At 43.0% G+C, this 26,771-nt stretch overlaps 1 protein-coding gene across 1 annotated transcript in view; it reads left to right on the top strand.

The window, feature by feature from the left end:
- Positions 1-26,771, top strand: part of PTGFRN (prostaglandin F2 receptor inhibitor) — an 83,997-nt gene that overhangs the window by 50,816 nt on the left and 6,410 nt on the right. Inside the window, exons 5-7 of the mRNA XM_043459758.1 lie at positions 7,193-7,618; positions 12,113-12,532; positions 22,087-22,194. Coding sequence (XP_043315693.1) covers positions 7,193-7,618; positions 12,113-12,532; positions 22,087-22,194 — 954 coding nt within the window. The remainder of the gene's footprint in view (positions 1-7,192; positions 7,619-12,112; positions 12,533-22,086; positions 22,195-26,771) is intronic.

The raw sequence follows: 26,771 nt of genomic DNA, 5'->3' as shown, positions 1-26,771 counted from the left end.
CTATTCCAGCTTAAGCACTTAATTTGCATTCTTCTCCACTCGAGGTCTGTCCCCTCTTCCAGCCGAGAGCCAGTGAGGAAGGTAATTATTTTTCTTTAAAGGGAGCTGTTAATCTGCTAAGTACTTGGGAGAGATTTGAGAGTTCTTTGCCATCTATAGATGATAAGGTTTAGATCTGCAGAATTTTACAGGCAACTACAATCTGCTGTCTGTCCAGGATTACCTCTGAAGGCTGAAGAGCGATGGAGTCCTGCTCCACCACCTTCTAGGCGTGCTGTCTCGGGCTTGACGCATGTGGTTTCTAAGCTTTGGTTTTCTTGGCTTTGTGGGATAATGCATATGAAGTGCCTTAGGGCAGTGCCTGGCACTTAAGTGCTCCACACATTTTCATGGTGGTGGTGGTGGTTACTGATTGGTGTTTTGGAGGAAGAGTCAATATAGAACATGCTCTTCTCCATCAAGCTCTTAACTAAATAAGTCATGGGAAAAAAATAAGCCATGGGGGTGTCTTAGGACATGGAGAGCAAGGAATGTGTGGGTCCAGAGAGGAGCCGAGTTGAGCACACCTAGCCCTTATGCCCCCGCAAATCTGATAACTTTTTCTTTTTTCTCTGGGAGGAGTGAGTGAGGATGAAGAAAGAAAAAACAAAATGGCACAATTGTCACTTTGGGTGTGGGGCATTGGTATCCCATTCAAATAATGTTATCTCTGTTGCCCTGAAATCCATAATGCTGAATGCAGCCTCATAATAACGATTTTCATTAGTGGGGTAAAGCACCCGCCCTGTAACAACTGCTTATTTATAGTCTTCTCTGTTTAAATGTTAGAGAATATTTAATTATTGTATGGTAAAGAATCCACCTGCCATTGCAGGAGACACAAGAGATGTGAGTTTGAGCCCTGAGTTGGGAAGATGCCCTGGAGGAGGAAATGGCAACCCACTCCAGTATTCTTGCCTGGGAAATCCCATGCACAGAGGAGCCTGGCGGGCTACAGTCCATGGGGTTGCAAAGGATCAGAGATGACTTAGTGACTGAGCAGAAATGCACATACCAATGATGATAGTGGCAGCTCTTTGACAGTCAGCTCATTCAGCTGCCTCTAAAGTACCTGCTCATTTGTTCAGGATGATAAAATCAGCATTGGCAGAAATCAAGGCCCAGTTCCTCCCATTTCTTCTGACATGTGTGTGCAGCCTGTTCATCTAATTAGCTCTCCCAAGTTAACTAAGCTTCAAAGTGGGTATCAGAACATGGCACTGTACACAGTTCAGGATTAGTGCCTCAGCGGTTATCATCACTCTTGTCTTCTGGGATGAAGCCGGCCTTGAGAAGCATTAATCATTGGGTGTGTAATGATGATGTGCATTTCGGCGCTAGTGGAAGCCAGGCCATGGAGCCAGAGCCTCTCCTATGATTCTGCTCCCCTACACCATGCAAGACCTTAGTCTTTGAACTTAACCTCCTTTGAGCTTTGATTTGAGCTTTGTTTTTGTTTAGGAAATGTATGTAAAAGTAGTACCTATTACATAAGGATGTTTTGAAGATTAAATGAGATTGAAAGAAAAGTATATGGTGTGGTGCCTGGCTTACAGGAGGCCTTGCACACATTCCAGTTCTTAGTATTCTTGTACCTTCCGTACAGAATTGTGAGAGTAAAAGAAGGAGCTAATTCATAGAAACCCCCAGTTCAGGCTCCTGCATGCAGTAGGCACAAAATACCTGCTTTTACACACTAGCCAATAATCCTGAATATTTTCATTGTCTTGAAAGTAGTAACAAAGGAGTTTAATAATCCATAATCAAAAAATAAAGTCTTTCTTGGTGGTGACAGGGTTTGCACTATGGGAGGTGAAAGCTTCGGGAGGTGATGTGTAAGTGAGCAGGTTGACCTGGGGGACAGGTTAGGGAGAGATCTTTGTTTCTGGAAGGTTAGTGATGTCGTGCCTTACACTGGCCTCAGTATTCTGTGAAAGGGTTTACTATGTGGGTGGGCTGTTTATTCTAAACTTTTGGAACAGAAGTTTACACAGTAGTAGAACAAACCACCTGCTTCAACAATTACCAATATTTTGCTAATCTTACTTCATCTCTCTTCCTTCCCTGGGATACACACACACACACACACACACACACACACACACCCTGTTCCACACACACACACACCCTGTTCCACACACACACACACACCCTGTTACACACACACACACACACACCCTGTTACACACACACACACACACACACACACACACACCCTGTTCCTCTCTTTCTTTCCCCTGCTGCCCTGCTAATCTTACTTCATCTCTCTTCCTTCCCTGGGATACACACACACACACACATACACACACACACACACACACACCCTGTTCCTCTCTTTCTTTCCCCTGCTGCCCTGTTAATCTTACTTCATCTCTCTTCCTTCCCTGGGATACACACACACACACACATACACACACACACACACACACACCCTGTTCCTCTCTTTCTTTCCCCTGCTGCCCTGTTTTTTTTTCCTTCTGAAAGAATTTAAAACACATCCCAGACATCATGTCATTTTGCCATTAAATACTTTAGTATGCATCTTTCACTGATAAGCATTTTTTAAACATAACCACCATTACGTTCTTAGATGATTTCTTGATGAGATCAAGCAGAATATAGCAGTAATCAGTAGTGGAATGCTTATGCTGAAAATGAGCATTTTTATGCAAAGTATTAAATTTAGTCCAATTCAGCAAGTGTATTAATGTCTTTTATGTACAAGGCACTATATGCACAACACACACAGATGAATCAAGTAGGGGGTCCCAGACCCCGTGAAGAGCCCTAATGAAGGTCCATGAGGCAAACAGACATGTAACTGAAATTCAAGGCGATGCTCAAGGAAAGTCCTTAGAGAGCAAGGAGCCTGGCAGGTGGTAGGGTCTCTGTGAGCGTTTGCTGAATAAGAAGTAGAAGTGGGCAGGCTAGTGAGTTCAAAGGAGGCCTTCCTGTTCAGTAGCAGAGGCTGTCTCTGTCTGTTCAGAGTGAGGTCTGTGTACCTTGGACCATGAGAAACAGGCCCAATCTCTGCCAACAGTTTTTTAAAATTGTGAAACAGCAATAAGGGAAGATTTCCACACATGCACCCAAACAAAAAGGAAATAAGAACCCACGTACACCCCTACCAGTCTGGTGCAGTGAAGTCCTATCTTCTCTAGGAGTGTAAGTCTGAAAGATGATCTCCAAGGCTGGGGGATGGTTCAGATGACCTTTGTGCATCCTTTAAACCAGGGGTCCCCAACTTCCAGGCCTGAGACTGGTATCCTGTTAGATCACCAGTGGCATTGGGTTAGAAATAAAGTGCATAATAAATGTAATGTACTTGAATCATTCCAAAACCATCTCCCCTACCTCTCCCCACAACCTCCCCCCTTTCCCAGTCCAAGGAAAAATTGTCTTCCCCAAAATTGGTCCCTGGTGCCAAAAAAGGATTAGGGGCCACTGCTTTAAAACACTGTAACTTACGCCTTGTAAGTTCACAAAAATCCACGTGTTTGTTTTTTAATTAAGTTCCTCCTCTTGGGACCTAAGATTTAGTTTTAACAGAGAACAAGGAGACCAGCCTGTCAACGAAGAGACTTTGCTCTTCTGCCAAGCTGGAATTCCTGCGGCCAGATACACACGTGCTGCAACCCCGGTGCTGTCCTCTCTCCACATTTGAATACCTAGACTTAAACAGGCCCTCTGTGGGAGAGGAGGAGAGGAATCTGTTCAGTCATTTACTCAGTGCCTGACTGAGCAGGTGTCCCAGGTGCTCAGGCAGAGGCAACAGCAGGAAGAAAGCAGAGGAGGTGATGAAGGAGTGGAGTCTAGAGTGGATACTGAGGGAAGCGGGCAGTGGGGCTGGGCAGAGGGGTTAGACTCACGTTCTGTAGGGCCTTGAATACCAGGCTGGGGGGGGTGTTCTTAACTCAGTGCATGTGTGTGTGTGCTAAGTCGCTTCAGTTGTGTCTGACTCTTTGCAACCCCATGAACTATATAGCCCTCCGGGCCCCTCTGTCCATGGGATTTTCCAGGCAAGAATACTGGAGTGAATTGCCATGCCTTTCACCAGGGGATCTTCCCGACCCAGGGATCAAACCCATCTCCTGCACTGGCAGAATTCTTTAGTGCTAAGCCACCAGGGAAGTCCTAACTCAGTAGATGAGAGGCAAAGCCTTGGCAGCCTTCTTGAACAGATGACCTAGTGCTGGTGTGAACCTGGAGGCAGGTTGGAAGGTTATCACGATAGTCTTGGATGGAGGCAGAGGGCCAGGATGGGAGTGGCAGTTGTGAGGTTTTCACTTCCGTGCACAAATATCTATCTAGCACCCACTATGTGTGAGCCCTGGACGTCGAGAAGTGGCAGAGACGCTGAGGAGGTAAAATTGTGAGACTTAGGGACCATCTGCGTGGAGAGTGGGAATGGGCACAGGGGAGTGAAGAACGGGGTGTGGTACCAGGAGCAGTGGTTGGAAAGGTAAGGGGAGGCGCCGGCTGTGTTTGTTTGGGGAGTGGATATGTGTTCGTTCCCCTGCTTGGCCCCAGCTCTCTCTTAGTCTCCAGGTTCAGACGATGGCACCAAGCTTTGTCTTCGGCATCTTGACTTGTCTCCACTGCATCTCAACAATAACATGTTTGCAACCCAATTCATCTCACTCCCCACCCGCTTCTGCCCGTACACCCTCCCTCCCCCCACCCCCAGGACTAAGCAACCAGTCTGAGCACTTTCACCTATATTTTAACTATGAATCCTCATGATAACATTGTGAGGTGGTGACTGTTATTCTCCCCATTTTTGCAGATAAGCCACCAGAGAGGTTGAGTAATCTGCCCAGTGTCACACATCCAATCATGGCACAGTCAGGTTCAGACCCAGTCTGTCTTCCAGACCCCTGGCTCCTCACCACTGCTCTTTACGGCTTCACGGTTTGTTGTTCAGGTTAATGTGGTGACCCATGGGAAGGGTCTTCCCACTGTGCTCAGAGCGCAGCAGGTTGCTCCTGCTTCGAGAGGACTCTTGATGATACGGTGTTCACGGTTGGTCCTGCCAGGACTGAGGAGGGCAGTCTTGCTGCATGCACAACCCGTTCAAGTCTGTCCTTTCCGCATTAAATAAACTTGGTTGACCTTGTCCTCACCCCTGCTGCCGTGCCAAACTCTGACATGAGGGAAGGACCTGAAACCCTGGATGTGGGGTCATTTGGGAATGCCTCGCGTTATGCATGTGACATTTCAGTGTCGACTCCAGAGTCAGCAGATGCTGGAGAGGCAGTGTGTGTGTTAGCACTCTGCCCAGGGCCAGGAAACTCCCCAGCGATGCATCTTCAACACATTCACCTCTGAGACAAGGTGGCAGATGACATTCTCGCGTGTTACTCTGTAACATCCATGTCACTGAGGACATTCTTTCATCGGCAGGCCGAGCAGCATTGATTGAACTTTTTGTGGCAGGGGGTCCAGCCTCACTTGCAGCTAAATGCTTGTGAATATGACATTTGAGGGAATTAGGATTTTGAGTTCTTTCCATTTCCTGACCACTGAATCATTCTTGGGGAAGTCATGATGTTGTACATTTCGTTAGAAGTATAAATCACAAAAGAACAGTTCCTTGACCTCAGCAGTTTATAATTTGTATGAGTCATAAATAAAAGCAATGTTAAATAAAACTAAACTGTCTGATGGAGGTGATATGAATATCGTATTGGCAAATGGAAAATTCTGTGTCGGTAGAATTATTCGTCTCCTAACAGGCGAAGTGCTACAGGAGAAAAATGTAGCCTTTTTAAAAGGCTTCACACCAAGTGACTACTGCATAGAAGGCTGTGTATTTGGAGCTTGGGGACAAGACCTTCAAGCAAGGAGTAACTTGCTGCTTATGGGAGCACAGAGAAAGGGTTTCCCACTCGGGGGGCCCAGGAAGGGGTCACAGAGGAGATGAAAGAATGAGAGCGCATTTGTAGGGAAGTCAGGAGGAGAGGCCTCCGCAGACAGAGGTGTGAGACTGTGGTGAACAGAGAACTTCAGATGATGAGGCGTGACACCCAGAGAGGGTGGTGGTAGAGGGAAGGAAGCGTGAAGGGGCCCCGGTAGTAGTTTCTGGGAGGCTGTGAAATGTTGAGTTGCAGAAATGGATTAGATGCCAACATGACCCCCGTAGCAGGAGGGCTTTTTATACAAGTGAAAAGTAACCGGACTATGACAGTGGGGACATGAGGAGAACACTGACTTCCCTCCCTCCCTCATCAGAACCTGCCTGGCGAGGAGCAGAGTGGTCATCATGAGCAGGCTTTACTAGAGCCAGGATCACAGTGAGCTAGCTTCCAGGTTGGCAGAATTGAATGGGAGAGTTACATGTGTCAGTGGAAAAAAATACTTTTTGGGGAGTTTAAGTATGTTTATACATGGGGACTTCCCTGGTGGCTTAGAGGGTAAAGAATCTGCCTGCAATGCAGGAGACCTGGTTCAATCTCTTGGGTAGGGAAGATCCCCTGCAGAAATGAATGGCAACCCACTCCAGTATTCTTGACTAGAGAACCCCATGAACGGAGGAGTCTGGCCAGCTACAGTCCATGGGGTTGCAGAGGCGGACACGGCTGAGCAACCAACATACATGGGGAAATGAGGACTTTACCTTTGGGCCAAAGCCAAGGATGGCAGGAACCAGAGTGGTGGGGGGTTGACTGGCCTCAAGAACAAAGTGTGTTCTGAGGTCCTGAGATTTTCCAGTGGGGGCTTTGGAGGTCTCTGGGCACTGCCTGGCGTGCTAGAGGACATGTTGGTAGAGCATGGATACAATTAAGAGATTCTCAAAAGACTAAGCTCCAGGGGAAACTGACAGCCGACCCCAGCCCTCTGGGAAGATGAGACTCTAATGGGAGATATTTAGCTTCTGGCCTTGGGAGTTTTTCTTGAGGGGCATAGTGGGGCCAGTGTTTAGCAAGTTTTGTGATAACAAAACTTGTGATATCAAGTTTTGTGACAGCCTCAGAGGATCCTTCCCGTGCAATGTAAAGACTTCTGTTTCTTTCATTGTAGTTGGTAGGATGGGCATTTAATCATCAGGACAAGAATAGTGCTTGTCTTGTTCCTTTTGTTAGTTCTTGGTAAATTGCTGTGTCTGATTTGATTGATTTTCTTTGTTGTTTTATCCTGGCCCCCTCTTGTTCAGAACCAGACTATCAGGTGTACCTGAATGCTTCTAAGGTCCCTGAGTTCTCAGATGACATCACCGAGCTGGAATGCCGGATCCTGGATGTGAAGAACCCAGAGGCGAGCGTCCGTTTCACCGTGTCCTGGTACTACCGGGTGAACCGGCGCAACGACGACGTGGTGGCCAGCGAGCTCCTGGCCGTCATGAATGGGGACTGGACAGTCAAGTACGGGGAGCGGAGCAAGCAGCGGGCCCGGGAGGGAGACTTCATTTTTTCTAAGGAGCACCCGGACACGTTCAATTTCCGGATCCAAAGGACTACAGAGGAAGACAGGGGCAATTATTACTGTGTTGTGTCTGCCTGGACCAAACAGCGTAACAGTAGCTGGGTGAAGAGCAAGGACGTCTTCTCCAAGCCCATCAACATATTTTGGGCACTGGAAGGTAGGCGCTTTCTTCTCGTTCATGAACATTTTTGGTTTGTTTTGACTTCGGTCGTCCTGCTCTGCATTTTCAGATTCACAGTCACCCTGCAGGTTTCCCTTTATACTAGGAATCTAAGAAATGCAGTCAAGAAACTGTTCCTTTTATCCTCAGCATGAATCCCTTTGCAGGGCTGACACTGAGAGGATTAAGTCCTAATGAGAGGGCTGGGGCTTGGTCGGAGATAGAAGATCATCTAGTGGGAGCTCACAGGTGCCTAGAGAAGCCATTGACACTCTTACTCCATTGGCTGGTCTCAAGCCAAACTTCACACAGTCCTTTGGGGGTGTTTCAGGGTCCATGAGTTCCTGCTGGATGCTGGCACATTCGAGGTAATCCCAGAGTGAGTGGGCAGCCCCAGGCCATGGCATCTACCCCTGAGTGGCCAGTCAGCCATCCAGAGACACCGTTCCTGGGGTGAGCTGACAAGAACTTCAGGGAAACAGTTTCTTTGATGCAGTCTCCTCCTGAATGCTCAGAGCCCTGGGTGCCTTGGGACATCAGAACCGGTCAAGGCTTTTATCCTTGGTCTAGTCCGTCACTGCAGGAAGGCCAGGCCTCCTGGGTCCTCCTTCACAGCCCTCCACATGCTTTTGTGGCCTCATTGCCACGCCTTTGAAATCTCCAAACCCCACACTGGGCCCTCTAGAACTTGGCAAAATCTCCTGCTTCCTGACCTCATCTCTGAATATTCCTTTCTCTTCCTCCCGGTAAGCATCCCCCACCTAGCTCTCCCCGAGGACAGCATTTTCCCTGGAGTCTTCCTGAGTGGTGCTGTTTTCTTCTCACTGTGTAACCCAGTCTCGATGGGGCAGGTGCCTTCCACGTCCCTCACTGCAGCCTCCAGGCCCTTTTTCCTCCTCCCTAAAAACGTCTAACCTCAGGTCTCCAGTCATCAGATGGTTTCACCTCCGCTCATTGCTGTCACTCCTGGGTCCTCCCCATGAATGCTGTGCAGATGCTCACTCTTGTCTCACAGCCCCTCTGTCCTGCTGTCTTGCTGGCTTCGTGATCCTTATAGGCACTGGGTCACATCTGGCTGCCTGTTGGAGTCACCCAAGGAGCTTTAAAAAAGTACTGAAGCTGAAGTCACACAAGAGGTTCTGTCTTAACTGGCCTGAGGTTACTTGCAATCTGGGCATTGAAATTTTCAGATGCCCCCAAGATGGTTCTCAGGTGCATCTGAGGTTGAGAAGCCTTTCATTCTTCGTCTCATGTCCCCTTCTCTAGTCATCATGACCTTTGTCCTGTTTGGGTTATTCACTCCCAAGCTTACACCCTACACTAGAAATCTCACATCTGATAACTGAGAGCCCTCCATACTCTCAATTCCACTCAGCCTATCCTCTCAACACACCTATCTTTCTAGATCACTCCCATTGTTTCCCACTGGCCTATTAACATGCTGTTAGATCTCTTGTTGTGGTCTTTTTAAATTGAAGCTAAGCTAATCTTGATCAAAAAAGATCTTCACGACCCAAATAATCACGATGTTGTGATCACTCACCTAGAGCCAGACATCCTGGAATTTGAGGTGAAGTGGGCCTTAGGAAGCATCACTACAAACAAAGCTAGTGGAGGTGATGGAATTCCAGTTGAGCTATTTCAAATCCTGAAAGATGATGCTGTTAAAGTGCTGCGCTCAATATGTCAGCAAATTTGAAAAACTCAGCAGTGGCCATAGGACTGGAAAAGGTCAAGTTTCATTCGAATTCCAAAGAAAAGCAATGCCAAAGAATGTTCAAACTACCACACAATTGCACTCATTTCAAACACGATGGTAAAGTAATGCTCAAAATTCTCCAAGCCAGGCTTCAACAGTACTTGAACCATGAACTTCCAGATGTTCAAGCTGGATTTAGAAAAGGCAGAGGAGCCAGAGATCAAATTGCCAGCATCCATTGGATCATCGAAAAAGCAAGAGAGTTCCAGAAAAACGTCTATCTTTGCTTTATTGACTACGCCAAAGCCTTTGACTGTGTGGATCACAATAAACTGTAGAAAATTCTTAAAGAGATGGGAATATCAGACCACCTGACCTGCCTCTGGAGAAACCTGTATGCAGGTCAGGAAGCAACAGTTAGAACTGGACATGGAACAAAAGACTGCTTCCAAATTGGGAAAGGAGTACATCAAGGCTGTATATTGTCACCCTGCTTATTTAACTTATATGCAGAGTACATCATGAGAAATGCTGGGCTGGATGAAGCACAGGCTGGAATCAAGATTACTGGGAGAAATATCAATAACCTCAGATATGCAGATGACACCACCCTTATGCCAGAGAGCAGAGAAGAACTAAAGGGCCTCTTGATGAAAGTGAAAGAGGAGAGTGAAAAAGTTGGCTTAAAACTCAACATTCAGAAAACTAAGATCATGGCATCTGGTCCCATCACTTCATGGCAAATAGATGGGGAAACAGTGGGAACAGTGACAGACTTTATTTGGGGGGGGCTCCAAAATCACTGCAAATGGTGACTGCAGCCATGAAATTAAAACACTCTTACTCCTTGGAAGAAAAGTTATGACCAACCCAGACAGCATAGTAAAAAGCAGGGACATTACTTTGCCAACAAAGATCCGTCTAGTCAAGGCTATGGTTTTTCCAGTAGTCATGTATGGATGTGAAAGTTAGACTATAAAGAAAGCTAAGTGCCAAAGAATTGATGTTTTTGATCTGTGGTGTTGGAGAAGGTTCTTGAGAGCCCCTTGGATTGCAAGGAGATCCAACCAGTCCATCCTAAAGGAAATCAGTCCTGAATATTCATTGGAAGGACTGATGCTGAAGCTGAAACTCAAATATTTTGTCTACCTGATGCGAAGAACTAACTCGTTTGAAAAGACACTGATACTGGGAAAGATTGATGGCAGGAGGAGGAGGAGAAGGAGACAACAGAGGATGGGATGGTTGGATGGCATCACATACTCAATGGACATGAGTTTGAGTACACTCTGGGAGTTGGTGATAGGGAGGCCTGGCGTGTTGTAGTCCATGGGGTCGCAAAGAGTCAGACATGACTGAGCAACTGAACTGAACTGAGTCTTGATCTTGCTTCCCCCACCTCCGTCTTTCTGTTCTCCACACCCCTTGCTTACCCCTTTCTGTTTCTTTCCTTTGATTTGTCTGTTCTCAGTGTCTCCACTTTCTCTCCTCCTATTCTCTAATCTCCTCTCATCTGGCTTTTGACCCAGATGACTAGTGAGTGACATACTGCAAAATCTAATGGGTAGTCATCTTTCTTGACTTAGCAGGATTTACCACAGTGATCTTTCCCTCTTCTTGGAAATACTTTGGTTTCTCCTTGGTTTGTGGGACACCATCCTCTCTGGGCTTTTCTCCAACCTTGAGCTCTTCTCAGCTTCCTTTGCTGATTTCTTTTTACTTTCCTGACCCTCAAACATTAGATGCCTGAGGACACAGTCCTCGGACTCTTTTCCTGTTTAACCTCTAGTGCTCTCTTCTAATCTAACAAATTGAACCTCCAAGAAAGAATGTGAATGACTCAGTGGAACCTCAGGAATCAGTAATTCTGGAGAGACCCTGTAACATACATGGTGTCCTAATAGTTTGGTGGAACAACTATTCCCCAGAAAACCCCAGCATAAAAATTTTGTTTTGTAACTGGATGGGTTACAGAATTATATCATTAAAGGGTAAAAGGGTTGTATTTAACTCATTTATCTATCTACTCAGCGAACATTTAGGTATCTTCCAAGTGCCTGGCATTGAGCTATTAATATTATAATATAGATGAATTCTAATGTGTGTATGCTTAGAGATTAATTTTTTTTTCCTGACAGACAGGAAGTAACACACTTAAACCTTTAAGATAGTAGCCTTGGATGCTGGTTCAGAATTAAAATTAATTAAATTTTAATTGCATCTCTGGAAATGACTATGCATCTTTGCAGTCAGATCTTTATACACAGATCTACATGTGTATGTTGCAGTCATGTTAGTAATGACCTGTCTATAATGTTACCATCGTATGGTGAAACAGCAGTAGAACCCATTTCTCACTTGCTCTGCTACCATCCTTGCACCCAGGGGAGCCCCAGTGGGGAGAGGCAGGTGGCAATGCCTAGAGCTGCATCTTCCCCACTTCACTAGAAGCAAGTTCTGGCTCACATCCGTGGGGGCTTCCTAAATTCTCACTCTGGGTGAGACTTCTCAAGGCTTCTCAAGAAAATCCTTCAAAGCAAATTCTCAGCCATCGATCCTCTGTCCTCTCACACCTATTAAATTGAAGCAGGCTGCTCTGCCTCCTCCAATGTGGTGGTGTTCAGCCTGCTTCCTGACACACGCTATTTTCTTTCTGAGTTTCCAGATTTTCCTAAATGGTATTGTGTGGCAATTTACAAATAAATTTCTATTTCCTTGACATTGTGCTTTCAGATGCATATCCATTTAGCTAATCCTGTTAGAAATCACATCTTTCTGGTACTTCATTGCAGATTCCGTGCTTGTGGTGAAGGCAAGGCAGCCCAAGCCTTTCTTCGCTGCTGGAAATACATTTGAGATGACTTGCAAAGTGTCTTCCAAAAATATTAAGTCGCCACGCTACTCTGTTCTCATCACGGCTGAGAAACCCGTTGGGGACCTCTCCAGTCCCAATGAAACCAAGTACATCATCTCCCTGGACCAGGATTCCGTGGTGAAGCTGGAGAACTGGACAGATGCCTCGCGGGTGGATGGTGTTGTGTTGGAGAAAGTGCAGGAAGATGAATTTCGCTATCGAATGTACCAGACTCAGGTCTCAGATGCAGGCCTCTACCGCTGTGTGGTGACAGCCTGGTCTCCTGTCAGGGGCAGCCTGTGGCGAGAAGCAGCAACCAGTCTCTCCAATCCTATTGAGATAGACTTCCAGACCTCAGGTGAGCAGGGAAACTTGGTAAGTCATAGATAGACTGGAAGAGACCGTGGGCTTTTGATCCAGTGGCCTCATTTTTTTTAAACAGCTTAATTGAGATGTAATTCACATGCCATGCAATTTACCCATCTAAATATATACTGTGTATTTAAATACACTATATATGTGCTCAGTTGTGTCTGACTCTTGGTGAACCCATGGACTGTAGCCCACCAGGTTCCTCTGTCCATGGGGGTTTCCCAGGCAAGAATGCTAGAGTAGGTTGCCATTTCCTTCCCCAAGGCATCCTCCCAACCCAGGGATTGAACCCTAGTCTCCTACATGTGCTGCAGTATTCTTTACCACTGATCCAACAGAGAATGTACTATACTATAGTATATTTAGTATTTAAATACTATACTATAGTATTGGGTTGGCCAAAAATCCATTCAAGTTTTTCCATAAGATGTTACAGAAAAACCCAGACAGGCTTTTTTGGCCAACCCAATGTTCATACTGCACTATAAATATAAATGTATAGTATATTCACAGAGTTGTGCAACCATCACCACTATCAATTATAGAACATTTTCATTACAATCAATAGAAACCTGCACCCTTAACTGACACCCTTTAGTCCTCCCCCTCGCCCCCCCAACACCCCCAACTCTGCTCCCCAACCTCCTGTCCCCTGGAAACCGCTTACTTCCTTTCTGTCTCTGTAAACTTGCCTATTCTGGACATTCCACATAAATGGAATGTAATACATAGCCTTGTGTCTGGCTTTTTTCATGTAGCATGTTTTCAAGAGTCATCCACATTGCAATATGTATCAGTACTTTGTTCTTTTTTTCTTTTTTAATTACTTTTTTTTTCTTTTTTGTTCTATATTTTTTTGGTTGTGCCTTGCAGCTTGTTGGATCCTAGTTCCCTAACCAGGAATTGAACCTGTGCCCTCAGCAGTGAAAGCACAGAATCCTAACCATTGGATCGCTAGGGAATTTTTTATATATATATATATTGTTAAAGAGAGTTGCAGCCTTTTATTTAGTACCCAGAGAATGCCAGTAATTTAACATGCTATCTTGGTAAATGTTGCTCACAGAGTTTTAACAAGAATAAAAATAAATGTAATAATTTCTGTGTCATCTTTGGCATGTTGTAAATTCAAAATGTTAGCTGCTTTTTCTTTTTAGCAGCACTGAGAGGAAAAAGCACTGTAAAAATGCAGTTCTGGATATGGTCTTACATGAAAAATGTAGTACAATGAAAACTTTAATGTCAAAAGGAACAGTGCTTTAAAGAAGAAAGGGAGAGTTAGCTGCTCAGTTGTGTCCGACTCTTTGTGACCCCATGGACAGTAGCGGACCAGGCTCCTCTGTCCAGTAAATTCTCCAGGCAATAATACTGGAGTGGATAGCCATTCCCTTCTCCAGGAGATCTTCCCAACTTAGGGATTGAACCCAGGTCTCCTGCATTGCTGGTAGCTTCTTTACCATCTGAGCCACCATTGAAGCCTGCTTTAACTAAACCATTTATAAAATAAATGAGATATAAACTCATAGTCAGAAAAAGAAAATATCATTGTCTGAATATTGGGGACCTTTCATTTCATTTGCAGCTTTAAAGTACCTGTGAATCAAATTTACACATAACTTTTACTTAGTGTTATTTTTGTCTTGAGAAATGCAAAATAATGCCAGTAAATACCACATTTTCTATATCAGAAAATAAGTTTAGGAATTTCAAAGTGCTTGGGAAGTGTTAGCAAGACTTTTTTTTTTTTTGGTGGCTATAGCAAACTGTGCTCTCTCCACATAAACCTGTGTAACTCACAACTACAAATACTACTGATTGATTTAAAAAAATCAAACTCAGGAAAACCACATATTCTCTCCTTTTTTTACTTGAGCATTTAATGCAAAAGAAATTCTCATTGGCACTTCATTTTTATGACTGAATAATATTCTATTATGTGAGTATACCATATTTTGTTTATCTACTGATCAGCTAATGGACATTTGAGTGTTTCCGGTTCTTGATTATTATGAGTAATGCGGCTGTGAACATCTGGGTGCAGATTTTTGTGTGAACCTACTACCTTTACTTTGACCCGCATTCATTCCCCAAGCATTTATTTGTTTGCGTTTGGTTGTGCCGTGTCTTTGTTGCGCACGGGCTCTCTAGTTGCGGAGAATGGGGGCTGTTCTCCAGTTAGTTGCGCTGTGCGGGCTTCTCTTGTGGTGGCTTCTCTTGTCGCAGAGCTCAGGGTGTAGGCGCGCAGGCTTCAGTACTTGCAGCTCCCCGGCTTTAGAGCTGGGATTCAGGGCTCAGGTACAGGTCAGTCGTCGTCGTGGCACACAGGCTTAGTTGCCCTGCGGCACGTGAAATCTTCCCAGACCAGGGATTGAACCCATATCCCCTGTGTTGCCAGGCAGATTCCTAACCACTGGCCTACCAGGGAAAGCCAACCCCCTCATTTTTAAAACAGATCAGTTGACACACAGCTATATAACTCCTTCAGGGAACATGGCAGAGTATAAAGAAAGAGGGAACCGGGCCTCCAGAGGCATTAAATGACTTGCCAAGAGTGAAAGATTCAAAGCTAAGACCCACGTTTTATCCAGCCCATGGCTTTCACTCTTGGAGGTCCCTAGGACTGAAGGTGGTAGGTGCTATTCTTGGTCTTATCACAGCAGTATTTCCATACACCGGTGAGCAGCCCAACCTTGGGCCTCACCTTTGCCTTTGGACTAAGAAAAGATTTCCAATTAGTCGAGTCTCCAGAGCTGTGGTTCTATGTGTGACTGTGTCTGTCGATCTGCTTTGTTAAGAGTAATTATTAGCAGTGTTCATCTGTGAGAGGGTTAATTAAAACAGGAGCATTTTGGTGTCTGTTCTGAATGATTTATCCTTGGTAAGTCAAATGTTTTTATGCCTTAAGTTGGGAAGATCTACTTTTTTTTTTTTAATAGCATGTATACATATTCTCAAATGGAAATGTTTCTTATTCATCTGTGTAGTTCATTAAGCTCCTCTGACAAATCTATGTGTGTTTCAGCAGGAGGATGATGTAAAAATTTTTGATTCCCAATCTTATTTAGAATATCAAAGTGAAGGATCATCACTGTTGAGTTTAATACTGAGTGTTTTCACTAAATCTGCCCTGGATTCCAGTTAGAAATTTCTAAATGTATAAAATCATACTCACCTATAAAGATTCAAGTGTTAATTGAATCAGTACAATGAATGCAAGATATTTGTTGAATTGCATTTATATTAAAGGTAAACTAAATCTTAGTAAAGTTTGTTTTATATTAGTATTTGTATTGTAACTTTTTATAGTGTATAATGAAATAATCTTCTGGCATCTAATAATCTCTTTTTTGTTTTTTTAAATTTTCTAATTGGAGGATAATTGCTTTACAGTGTTGTGTTGTTGTTCTGGCATCTAATAATCTCTCAACCTTTAATAAAGAGTGAATATTGATTTTAGACCCTTGGAATTGGAAAGAACAGAGAAAATACAAGTGTCTCATTTATTTTCTTATAATAGCTTTATTGAAATAAGCCTTAATATACCATAAAATTCACCCATTCAAAATATCAATTTAATGGTTTTTAGTATATTCACAGATATATATTGTACAACCATTGCTAGTATCTAATTCTAGAACTTTTTAATCATTCCAAAAAAGCAAACTCTGTACCTGTTAATAATCACTCCTAACTCTACCTCTAGCCTCTGGCAACCACTATTCTACTTTCTCTCTATATAGATTTGCCTTTTTAAACATTTCATATGATTTGAAACATATATGTGGGCTTTTGTGACTATCTTCTTCTGCTTTAGCATTATGTTTTCAGGGTCTATCATATCATGTATCAATAATTCATTCCTTTTTATCACTGAATAATATTCCAGTGTAAGACTATACCACATTTTGTTTAGCTGTTCATCAGTCGATGGACCTTTAGATTGTTTCCATCTTTTGGCCATTATGAATAATAATATGCTGACATAACGTTAGTGTACAAGTTTTTGTGTAGACGTTAGGTTTTCATTTCTCACCTAGGAGTGATGTTAGGTCATCAGATAACTCTTTAATTCTTTGAGGAATTGCCAAATATTTTCCCAAAGCAGCTGCACCATTTTGCATTCCCACCAGCAATGTGTAAGGGTTCCAATTTGTCCTCATTCTCACTGGTTAGTTATTGTTATTTTCCATCTTTTTTTTTTTTTAAATTATAGCCAACCTAGTATATGTGAGGGCTTCCCTCGTGGCTCAGTGGTGAAGAACCTGCCTGCCAGTGCAGGAGACATAAGAGATGAGGATTGGATCCTTGGGTTGGGGAAGATCCCCTGGAGAAGAAATGGCAACCCACTCCAGTATTCTTGCCTGGGATATCCCATGGACAGAGGGCCCTGGCAGGCTACAGTCCATGGGGTCATAAAAAGAGTCAGACACGACTTAGTGACCAAACAGCAACAACAAGTGTATGTGAAGTAGTATTTCATTGTGGTTTTAATTTGTATTTCCGTAATGACTGTTGATGTTGAGCATCTTTTCATACTAATAGTTATTGGTCATATGTTCTGGAGAGATGTCTATTCATACTGTTTACCTCTTTTTTAATTGTTTTTTTTTTTAATTGTTGGCTAGTGGAGCTTTTCATACTTTGAATACAAAAGTCCTTTAACAAAATACATGATTTGAAAATATCTATTCTGTATGTAGTCTTTTCACTTTCTTAATTGTGTCCTTTGAAGCACCAGGTTTTTAATTTTGATGAAGACCAATTTATCTATAGTTCATTTTTGTTGCTTGTGGGTTTGGTGTCATATCTAAGAAACCATTGCCTAATCCATGACTGTGAGGATTTACACCTATGGTTTCCTCTAAGAGTTTTACAGTTTTAGCCCAAACATTCAGAGCTATGATCCATTTTGAGTCAATTTCTGTTTGTGGTATGAAGTTGGGATTCAGCTTTATGCTTTTGTGTGTGAACACTTAGTTGTCCTGGCACCATTTGTTGAAAAGTCTATATTCTTTCCCCCATTGAATTTGGTACACTTGTCAAAAGTCATTTAACCATAAAAAAAAGGATTTATTTCTGAACTTTCAGTTCTATTCTGTTGATCCTTTTATCTTTTCCTGTACCAGAATCACATTGTTTCATTACTATAGCTTTCTAGTAAGTTTTGAAATAAGTGTGACTCTTCTGGCTTTGTTCTTTTTCAAAATTGTTTTGGCTTTATGGGCCGCTTGCATTTCCAAATGAATTTTAGGATCAGCTCATTAATATTTTCAGAAAAGATAATTGGGACTTTGATAGGGATTGTGCCAAATTTGTAAATCAGTTTGGAGAGTATTACTATTTAACAATATAGTTTTCTAATCCATAAACATGAGATGTCTTTCCCCTTATTTGGGTCTTTTAAAATTTTTCAATGGTGTTTGTAGTTTCCAGCATACAAATGTTGAACTTTTTTCATTAAATTTGTCCTAGGTATTTTATTGTTGATGCAACTGTAAATTAATTGCTTTCCTAATTTCCTTTTCAGGTTATTCATTGCGAGTGTATAGAAACTGAACTGACTTTTATACATTGATCTTGTATCCTGCAACCTTGCTGAATTTGTTTATTAGTCCTAATAGTTTGTTGTTGTTGCTTTTGTTGATGGCTTAGGCTTTTTAAATATAGGACCATGTCATCTGCAAATAGAGATAGTTTTACTTCTTATATTCAGTTTTCCTTCAGTTCAGTTCAGTTCAGTCGCTCAGCTGTGTCCAACTCTTTGCGACCCCATGAATCGCAGCACGCCAGGCCTCCCTGTCCATCACCAACTCCCAGAGTTTACCCAAACTCATGCCCATCAAGTCGGTGATGCCATCCAGCCATCTCATCCTCTGTCGCCCCCTTCTCCTCCTGCCCCCAATCCCTCCCAGCATCAGGGTCTTTTCCTTAATGCCTTCTAATTACTTTTCTTGCTTAATTGTCCTGGCTAGAATCTCTAGTAAAGCATTGAACAGTAGTGGCACAAGAGGACATCCTTGTCTATTTCCTGATCTTGAGGGAATTTTTCCAGTTAAGTGCCTTTTACCCTTAAGTATCTTGCTAGCTATGGGCATTTCATAGACAGCAAATATTGAGTTGAGGAAGTTTTCTTTCATCCCTAATCTGTTGAGTGTTTTATCACGAATAAGTGTTGGGTGTTATCAAATGCTTTTTCTCTGACTATTGAGATTCAGATGATTATGTGGGTTTTGTTCTTTGTGTTATCTGTTTTTATTGTCTATAGGATTTTATTCCATTTTGTTTTACATTTGTTATTTGATGTTTCTTTAAAACTATTATGAGAAAGAAGGGAGACATAAAATCTTTTATATGTATTTCTAGGTGAGGAATGGGTATTGAATCTATTACTGAGTTCTTTAAATCTCATCGTAACAGATAAAATCACTGTAGCTTACAGGTTGAATAGACTGCTTAAGGTTTTTGCTTTATTAAATTCATGGAGTTGTCATGGGTTCACAGTTTAATTAAGAGGAGCTGCATCAAATCCAACACCCAGCACATTGCAATAGCCCTGAATAGCTCCACGAGAATATTGACTTGATACTGAAGAGCTTTCACTTCCTAAAAGTCATCGGCACACAGTAAAATACATGTAACAAAGAGATCTTTCCTGGTATCTACCTTTTTGTCCTCTGTTTTCAGGACACTTACCTCTTGGTATAAGGACCGTGTTCCCCAAGGGGCCTTACTGAGTTGTGACATCTTCTGACTCTAAGTATCTGGGGTTTAAATGTGGTTATGTGGTTTAAATGTGATGATGTTACATATTTAATATTTGATGTTAAAAGAATAATAATAACATTTTTCTTAATAGAGAAGTTTGAAAATATAATAAAATACAAGAAGGAATCACCCAATCACCCTTCATCTTACCAGAGACTGTTAATTAGTGGTATTTGTTATCTTAGAATTTTTCCCTTGCATGTTTTCTTCATGACTTTGAAATCAGGCTGTATATGCAATTTTATGACCTGCTTTCCCCCACTTTAACATTATAAGATAAGCGTTTTCCATGTTATAAAAAATTATAGGTAAATACCAACTTTAATGCCTACACCTGCTAGAATTTGGCTAACCATTTCCCTACTGATGACATGCAGATGGTCTGCAGTTTTGGCTTTCACAGAAATACTGTCCTTTATAGCCTTTGCTTAGGGGCTAGAGTTGGAGCATGGTTTGTGTCAATGTTTGTATTTAAAAGTTAAGTGGTCCGTGTACTCTACAGATAGAAATCTGGGGACATGTAGTGGCCCTGGTTGTTCACTTAGATTCACTGTGCCATAATCTGTCATCTGTGAAGCTAACCAGACACATCCCCTCACAAAAGCAGCATTACCCAGAAATTGACCATAATAAAAATATTTCTAAGCCTGGGATAATGACCCGTATTAACAGTGAGTTGTTGATTTCGTCTGAAGGAGATCCACTGCTGTGAATAGTTCACAATGCAGGCCTTTTCCCTGGTCCTCGTCTGTGTGGTGAGAATGGCACAGATCCTCTCTTGTTCCCACGGCCACGAGGAGAAATGAGAACTGTAACTTGTGATCCAGAAGGCATTTTGGGGTTCTTGGGAAATGGAAAGAAAGGGAAATTTGTCCAAATTAGGTAAAGAAAATATGTCCACATTTCTTTGCTGTTTCTAATTAAGTAAAGAGGAACCGAAATCCATTATGAGGCTCTCCTTGTGTTTTATTATCTTGTGTTCTCTGAGAAGGTGCCTGGAATGCTTTAAGCAAGCCCCATAGTATAGTTCTATTTTTAACCATGAAATTTCTTGTCAGAGGAAAAAAGTTTAGTCCCCATTGCTCACCATGGTTGCTACTAACCTGTCCTCACAGATGACCATAAATGGCATGAAGTCCCCCGAGTCATCACCACTGAGCCAACTCAGAGCAACTGGCTTAATCCTTTCCCACCTCACTGCTATAAACAGAGCAAATCCAGGGTGGTAAGGACCTGAGCAAACCATGGCCAAGAGCCGAGTTAACTGAGGGACATGATGCCCAGAAGTGGGGCAGGTTTCCTTGTCCTTTTCCCTTTCATCCCATTCCCTATGTCCTGGAACTGCCATTCTATTGTGTTCTCCATCCCGTAGGCCCAATTTGAGTGCTCAGCAGAACCAACCAGAGCTGTCTGACGCCTCAAGGTTTCCATGTTCTACAACCATCCTTCACCTTTCTCCCAGCAAAACACACATTACTCATGAACTTGGTGTTAGAAAAGCCCTCTGTTGAATTCATCTTACTACTTATGTTGAAATAAAAGTATAGCCTTTTCAATTCTTTGCCTCATTGGTTCACATGACCTTTTACTCTCTTTCTTACAGTCATTTCTTTTGGATGTTAAAAAGTACCTTTTCCTTCCTGATAATCTGATTTTAAAGGTAGTTACATCTGTATTCTTAGCTTCGAATGAGTTTCAGAATCAGTGTCCAGGACCATCTATCTTTACTTTCAAGAAAACACAAGGGAAATCTCATAGCATTGGTATTCTGGAATCGTCTTCAGGCTTGCCTATTCCTAGATGTTAGAATTGGGATACAGTAACTATTAAACTCTTAGGATCAATTGGCTTAAAGCTGCTTAATAATTTCACCTCAAAAGTAAGCTGTCAAAGGGTTAAAACCAAAGAATGCAGTACTTAGCCCTTCTCTGCCTCAGGAGGGGATTGGAGCTACAGGTTTCTTCCATACAAGGCATACCTTTTTTCAATATAATAAGTCATTTATTTGTGCCTAGTAATGAAACAGCACAATGATAATTATCCCAACAGCCAAATGCATCCAACTGACTCTATGGTAAATATTATTAACTTATAGCCCAAAATTATTTTTACTTTACCCTTCATATTTTCTTGCCCATACATATGCTCATTACCTTACAACTTACAAACTTGAAACAGCCCTGCCTTGCAGTGAATCAGTAATACTATGAGAAGTCAGCATGGTTTGTGTAGAACCATCTTCTGGCCTTTGGGAGAAGGAAAGGGGTCGTTTATAAAAGTAAACTGGGTATTGAGGGAGGATTCCAGTATAGCAGGCAGGACAGGTCCTGTCTGGGTGGTATTTAAAAGGAGTTTCCAAGCTGCCTCCATTTCCCCCAGCAGATTGTAATCGCCTTCAGCCATACCTCGTAGCAACATCATCATTGTTGGCTTGCCCGTCTCCCTACTGGATGTCAGCCTCGTAACAGCCTGAGCCCCTCTGGCCTGGAAGTGAACTGTGTGGAGCCAGAAACATCCCCGACTGTACCAGGATGGGAGGTGGGGTGGTCTCGAAATGAGACTGTGGTTGGAATCTTAAGGTGAAGCCCAGATGGAAGTACTTATTCACGTCTCTCTGAAGAGAAGAAAAACATCCTTAAAAAGCTATTATTTTGTGGGTTTCTCGCCCAGTTCCAAGGAAAGGGAGCCTACATTTAGATGCACATTTGTGCACCAAGAATGGGATTTAAACAAAAGTGTGAAAGAGGATCATGAAGTGATGTTACTTTCTTCCAGGTCCTATATTCAATGCCTCTGTGCATTCGGACACGCCGTCGGTCATCCGGGGAGATCTCATCAAATTGTTTTGTATCATCACTGTCGAAGGAGTAGCCTTGGATCCAGGTACCTCTCTCCATCCTTTCCCCTTCCTCATATTGCTTTATTTAAGTGTTTCTCATATCATCCCCACTGTGTTACAAATGTGAAGGTCAGGGATTGGATTGGCTATTTATTCCCAAAGTGCCTAGCTCGGTCCTTTGTATTCAGTAGATGTTTACTGAGGACTTGTTAAAATGGATGCCACTATCTGTTAGATGGTTTGAAAACACAGCCAGACATTTGAATGCAAGTTCTCATGGTGATCCAGTGGCCACTTCAGGGGCTAATTCCAGCTGGTTTGCAACCCACTGGCAGAGTCCAGCTCCCTTCCGTTTTGTCTTTTGTTTATTCCTTCAGATGGTTATTGAACTCCTATAAACAGATGCTGTTCTAGATACTGGGAATAGAGAGGCATGATCAAAATATTCTATGTCTACTTTCATGGAGCTTGCAGCCTAGTTTATTAAACAGACAAGAAAGAAATCACCATATATGTAGTATCAGATAGTGATTAACACTGGAGAAATACAAAGCAGAGTAAGTGAGTGGCAAGTAACCAGGGTATGCTATTGCAGTTTAAACTTTTAGGAAATCTTTGTAAATCTTTTCTCTGCATAAAATATTAGCACTGCCAACAGGATGCCCAAGAGTTGTGGGCCAGCAACCTCATACCTTTTCTGTTTGGCCCCCTTAGTATGAATTGCTGTGCTTCTCACTTAGATCCTCAGGGTTTGAAAGAATATTAAATGTATGCAGGTGTGTCTCTGCCTTCTAAAGAGCCTGTGGAGACCCTGACTCCCTGCCTAGGGGCTGCCCATGCTCTGACCTCCGGTGTCTTGTACTGCCTTCTCCATCACAGGCAGAGCCATGACCTCACACAGCTTTGCACCTTGAAAAGGCCAGATTGTGCAGAGATCACTGAGTTCTTGGTGGAAACCACTGGACATGTGGCCCTAGAGTGGAAATGAAGCAGGTCTTCATTCTGTGTTAAGGGCAAGCTGTCTGTAAACAGGGCGGGCTGTAGTTGATCTTGTGTGACCAACAGGAGCAGAAGCTCCTGAGGTCTGACTCCCGCATGGCCCCCAGCTGAAGGTTCGGGTGCGTCTAGCTCAGGGTCAGCAAACCTCTTCTGTAAGGGACCCAGGTAGGGAGTATTTTCAGTTTTTTTTGGCTCTGTGGGCCAGATGATCTCTGAGGCAGTTACTCTATTCTGCTGTTATAGAGGGAAAGCAGCCAAAGAGAACAAACAAATGGGCCTGGCTGTGTTCCAGTGAAACTATTTACAAAAACAGGTGGTGGGCTGGCTTGACCTGCAGGCTGCAGTTTACTGAACCCTACACACGTTGATTGATACCAAAATTGACTCTTGTCAGGGAACCTAAATATGATTGAGCTTTAGAGGTTAAAAAAAAAAAAAAAGGGGGTTTATGGAAAACATAAGAAAAGGAAAAGAAAACAAAAAAAAACCCATCCAAAACAAAGATCAGTCAACTCTGTCCTCTGTAGTCAGGAAGGAGCCACCACTCCTATGGAGGCTGCCAGGAAAGGGGGAGCAGAGAGGTACTTTGCAAAAGTTGAAATGATTTAATACTATTTTTGCCTCTAAAATTTATTTATAAAAAATGTTTTTTAAACTTTATATTTTGTTTCGGCGTATAACCAGTTAACAAACAATGTTGTGATAGTGTCCGGTGAGCAGTGAAGGGACTCAGCCATACATATACATGTATCCATTCTCTCCCAAAGTCATCTTCTATCCAGGTTGCCACATAACATTGAACAGAGTTGCCTATACTATATAGTAGGTCCACTGCAATATTCTTGCCTGGAGAATCCCATGAACGAAGAAGGCTAGTGGGCTACAGTCCTTGGGGTTGCAGAGTTGGACATGATTGCGCACGAGCCACCTAGGTACTTATTGGTTATCCATTTAAAATATAACAGTGTGTATATGTCCTCCCTAACTATCCCTCCCCCACAATCCTTCTATTTATAAAAAATTTTTAAGCTCATTTATAAATATACAAAAATGTAACATTTAAATGTCTTTCTCATAAATTAATGGGTCACCAATTGTGCCCTTAACATAAGTCTTTCCCTCCAATGTAATTGCAAAAGCTATAGGTAGCTGTTACCTTACACATCACAATTTTCCAGAACTTTGCACTCTTGGACTGCATGGTAGAAGATTCTGAATAATTAAATACAAGTTGTGGTTTCATTTTTCCTCACGTTTCCTATGGGCTATGAAGGAATTCTCTTCTGGAAAGGACATGTGGCCCAACTGGGCCGAGTGCCAACACAGGGGGAGGGATGGGGAGGATCACAGCTCTTTAGAGGCGGGGTCTTAAGTCAGATTCCCTAGAAGCAAAGCCTGAGACGAGCATACGAGTGATTAATTGAAGATGTGCCCTCAGGAGGAAACTACGAGGGACTGAGGGAATTAAGGTAGAACTAGGAAAGAAGCCAGGCAGAGATCTGAATTCAGAACAAGTGTTAAGTCCCTATGGGGCGCTCCAGAGCATGGATTATGCCATAGAGTGTGACCTTGTTGAGCTAAGGCTGTTGTACCTAGCCTCCGCAGTTGTTAGTCATTGTCCGCAGTGAATGGCTGGGGAGGGGCAGCGTGTCTTCACCTCCAGGGTGGCTCTCCTGGAGGTGGCTTCTGTCAGCTGAGGACGGTCCTCTGGAGAAGGGTTCAGGTGTGAGAGCTTAGCAGCCGACACCTAGAGCAGTTGGGGGCCCAGCACTCCCGCTGGTCAGGGCAGGGTGCCAGGAACATCTGCTGCAGGCAGGAGTGCCCTTCCTGTCGGGGCATCTCCTGGTACAGAGTGTGTATGTTGAACTGTGGAGATAAGGATGTTCATGGCGGCCACCTTTTACTGTGCACTTACTACACCCCAGGTGCTATTTTAAGCATTTTATACAGCTGACTAACCCTGGGTGCTATTGTAATTTCCTTTTAGAGAGGAGGAAACTGAGTCACTGTGAACTTAAGTGACTCACCCAGGTCACATGGCTGATGAGAGCTAGGACTGTAGCCTGAAATAGCCTGGCTCTACAGCCTGGCCACCATGCTGTAAGGCATGGCTGGATGGGGGTTAGAGTCCGGGCACAAGTAATATGGACACAGCTGTGACTCTCTGCCTTCAGAAACGCCCAGCGCCTGCAGGTGACAGCAGCCCACAGCCGGTTTTCACTGAGGACCTGGGAGTGATCTGCTCTGCCCAGGCACTGGCCGGGATGTGAGGACATTGACCACATGCCCTTCTGCCCTCAGGGAGCTGGTCATTTGGCAAGAGATGGCCTGCACGCTGGGAACACTCAAACGTTTTGCTCAAGTGCCTCGGTGGGTTGATGGGAAGGAAAAAAATGATATTTTGGTGTCTCAGAGTAGAGAGCTGGCATCACATGTAGAGCTGAGATTTGTCTATGGCCATTAACATCTTAGGCTACCCACTCCAGTATTCTTGCCCGGAGAATCCCATGGACAGAGGAGCCTGGCAGGCTACAATCCACAGGATCGCGGAGTAGGACACGGACTAAAGCAACTTAGCACTTAACATTTTTATTGTGAGTTGAAAAGGAATTATCATTTGAACAGTTTTGTAGAAATTCTCTGGGGGAATTCCTTGGTGGTCCAGTGGTGAGGACTCCATGCTTAACCACTGCAGGGTTCTATCCCTGGTCAGGGAACTAATATCCCACAAGCTGAGAGACGTGGCCCCCCCAAAAAAAGAAAAAAATTCTTGCTTTTAATTTTGCTTACATTCTTTTTCTCTGTGTAAGCATCTGAATATGATTTATTTGCCTTATAATGTGCTTTTTGAGGTTATTAGTGTATTTTTACTAAATGGATGTTACTTTTTGTTTAATAAAAATTGTGTCATTTAACATTTGTATAGAAAGTCTTGTCAAGTGAATTTAAGATAAAGCAGTGTTTGTGGCCTGCTTTCTTGCCTGCTGGGCGACTCTCAGACCTGACACAGCTGGTATCACTTGGTAACTGTCAGCAGAAGAGGTCAGAGGCTTAGGATGTGCAGGCTTATTTCCACGTTCGATGAGAATTACCACTTGTGCCAAAGTCGTCTTACTCTTGTGCCCACATTAATTTATTTGAGGCTGTTAGAACCTTAATTTTGCAGAGTACTTTACGATTCCACAGCATTACTCACTGGGACTGTTAAACCATGTTCAATTTTCTCAGCTTGACATTTTTTTCCTCTTGTTTTGAACTTAAGCACTTCAGGGGGGAGAAAAAAATCACAGTGAACGATAAAATCTAAACTGTTTACAACTCTCCATTTTGTACGATTCACTTTATTATTTTTTTTTTCCGTTTTTCCTTCCAGTTTTATTAAGATAAAATTGACATACATCCCTGTACAGGTTTAAGGTACACAGCATAATGATCTCACTTATATACATCATGAAATCGTTATCACAATAAGTTTAGTGGACATCTCTCATCTCACATAGATACAAAAAAGTGGGGTTTTTTTTCCCTGTAATGAAAACTCTTAGAATTTATTCTCTTAACATTCATATACATCATGGAGCAGTGTTAACTATAGTCATCATGTGTATACTACATCACTAGT

This window comes from Cervus canadensis, chromosome 2 (assembly GCF_019320065.1).
Source record: "Cervus canadensis isolate Bull #8, Minnesota chromosome 2, ASM1932006v1, whole genome shotgun sequence".
Classification (NCBI taxonomy): domain Eukaryota; kingdom Metazoa; phylum Chordata; class Mammalia; order Artiodactyla; family Cervidae; genus Cervus; species Cervus canadensis.
Note: the sequence above shows the minus strand (reverse complement) of the source record. Positions and strands in the feature narration are given on the sequence as shown.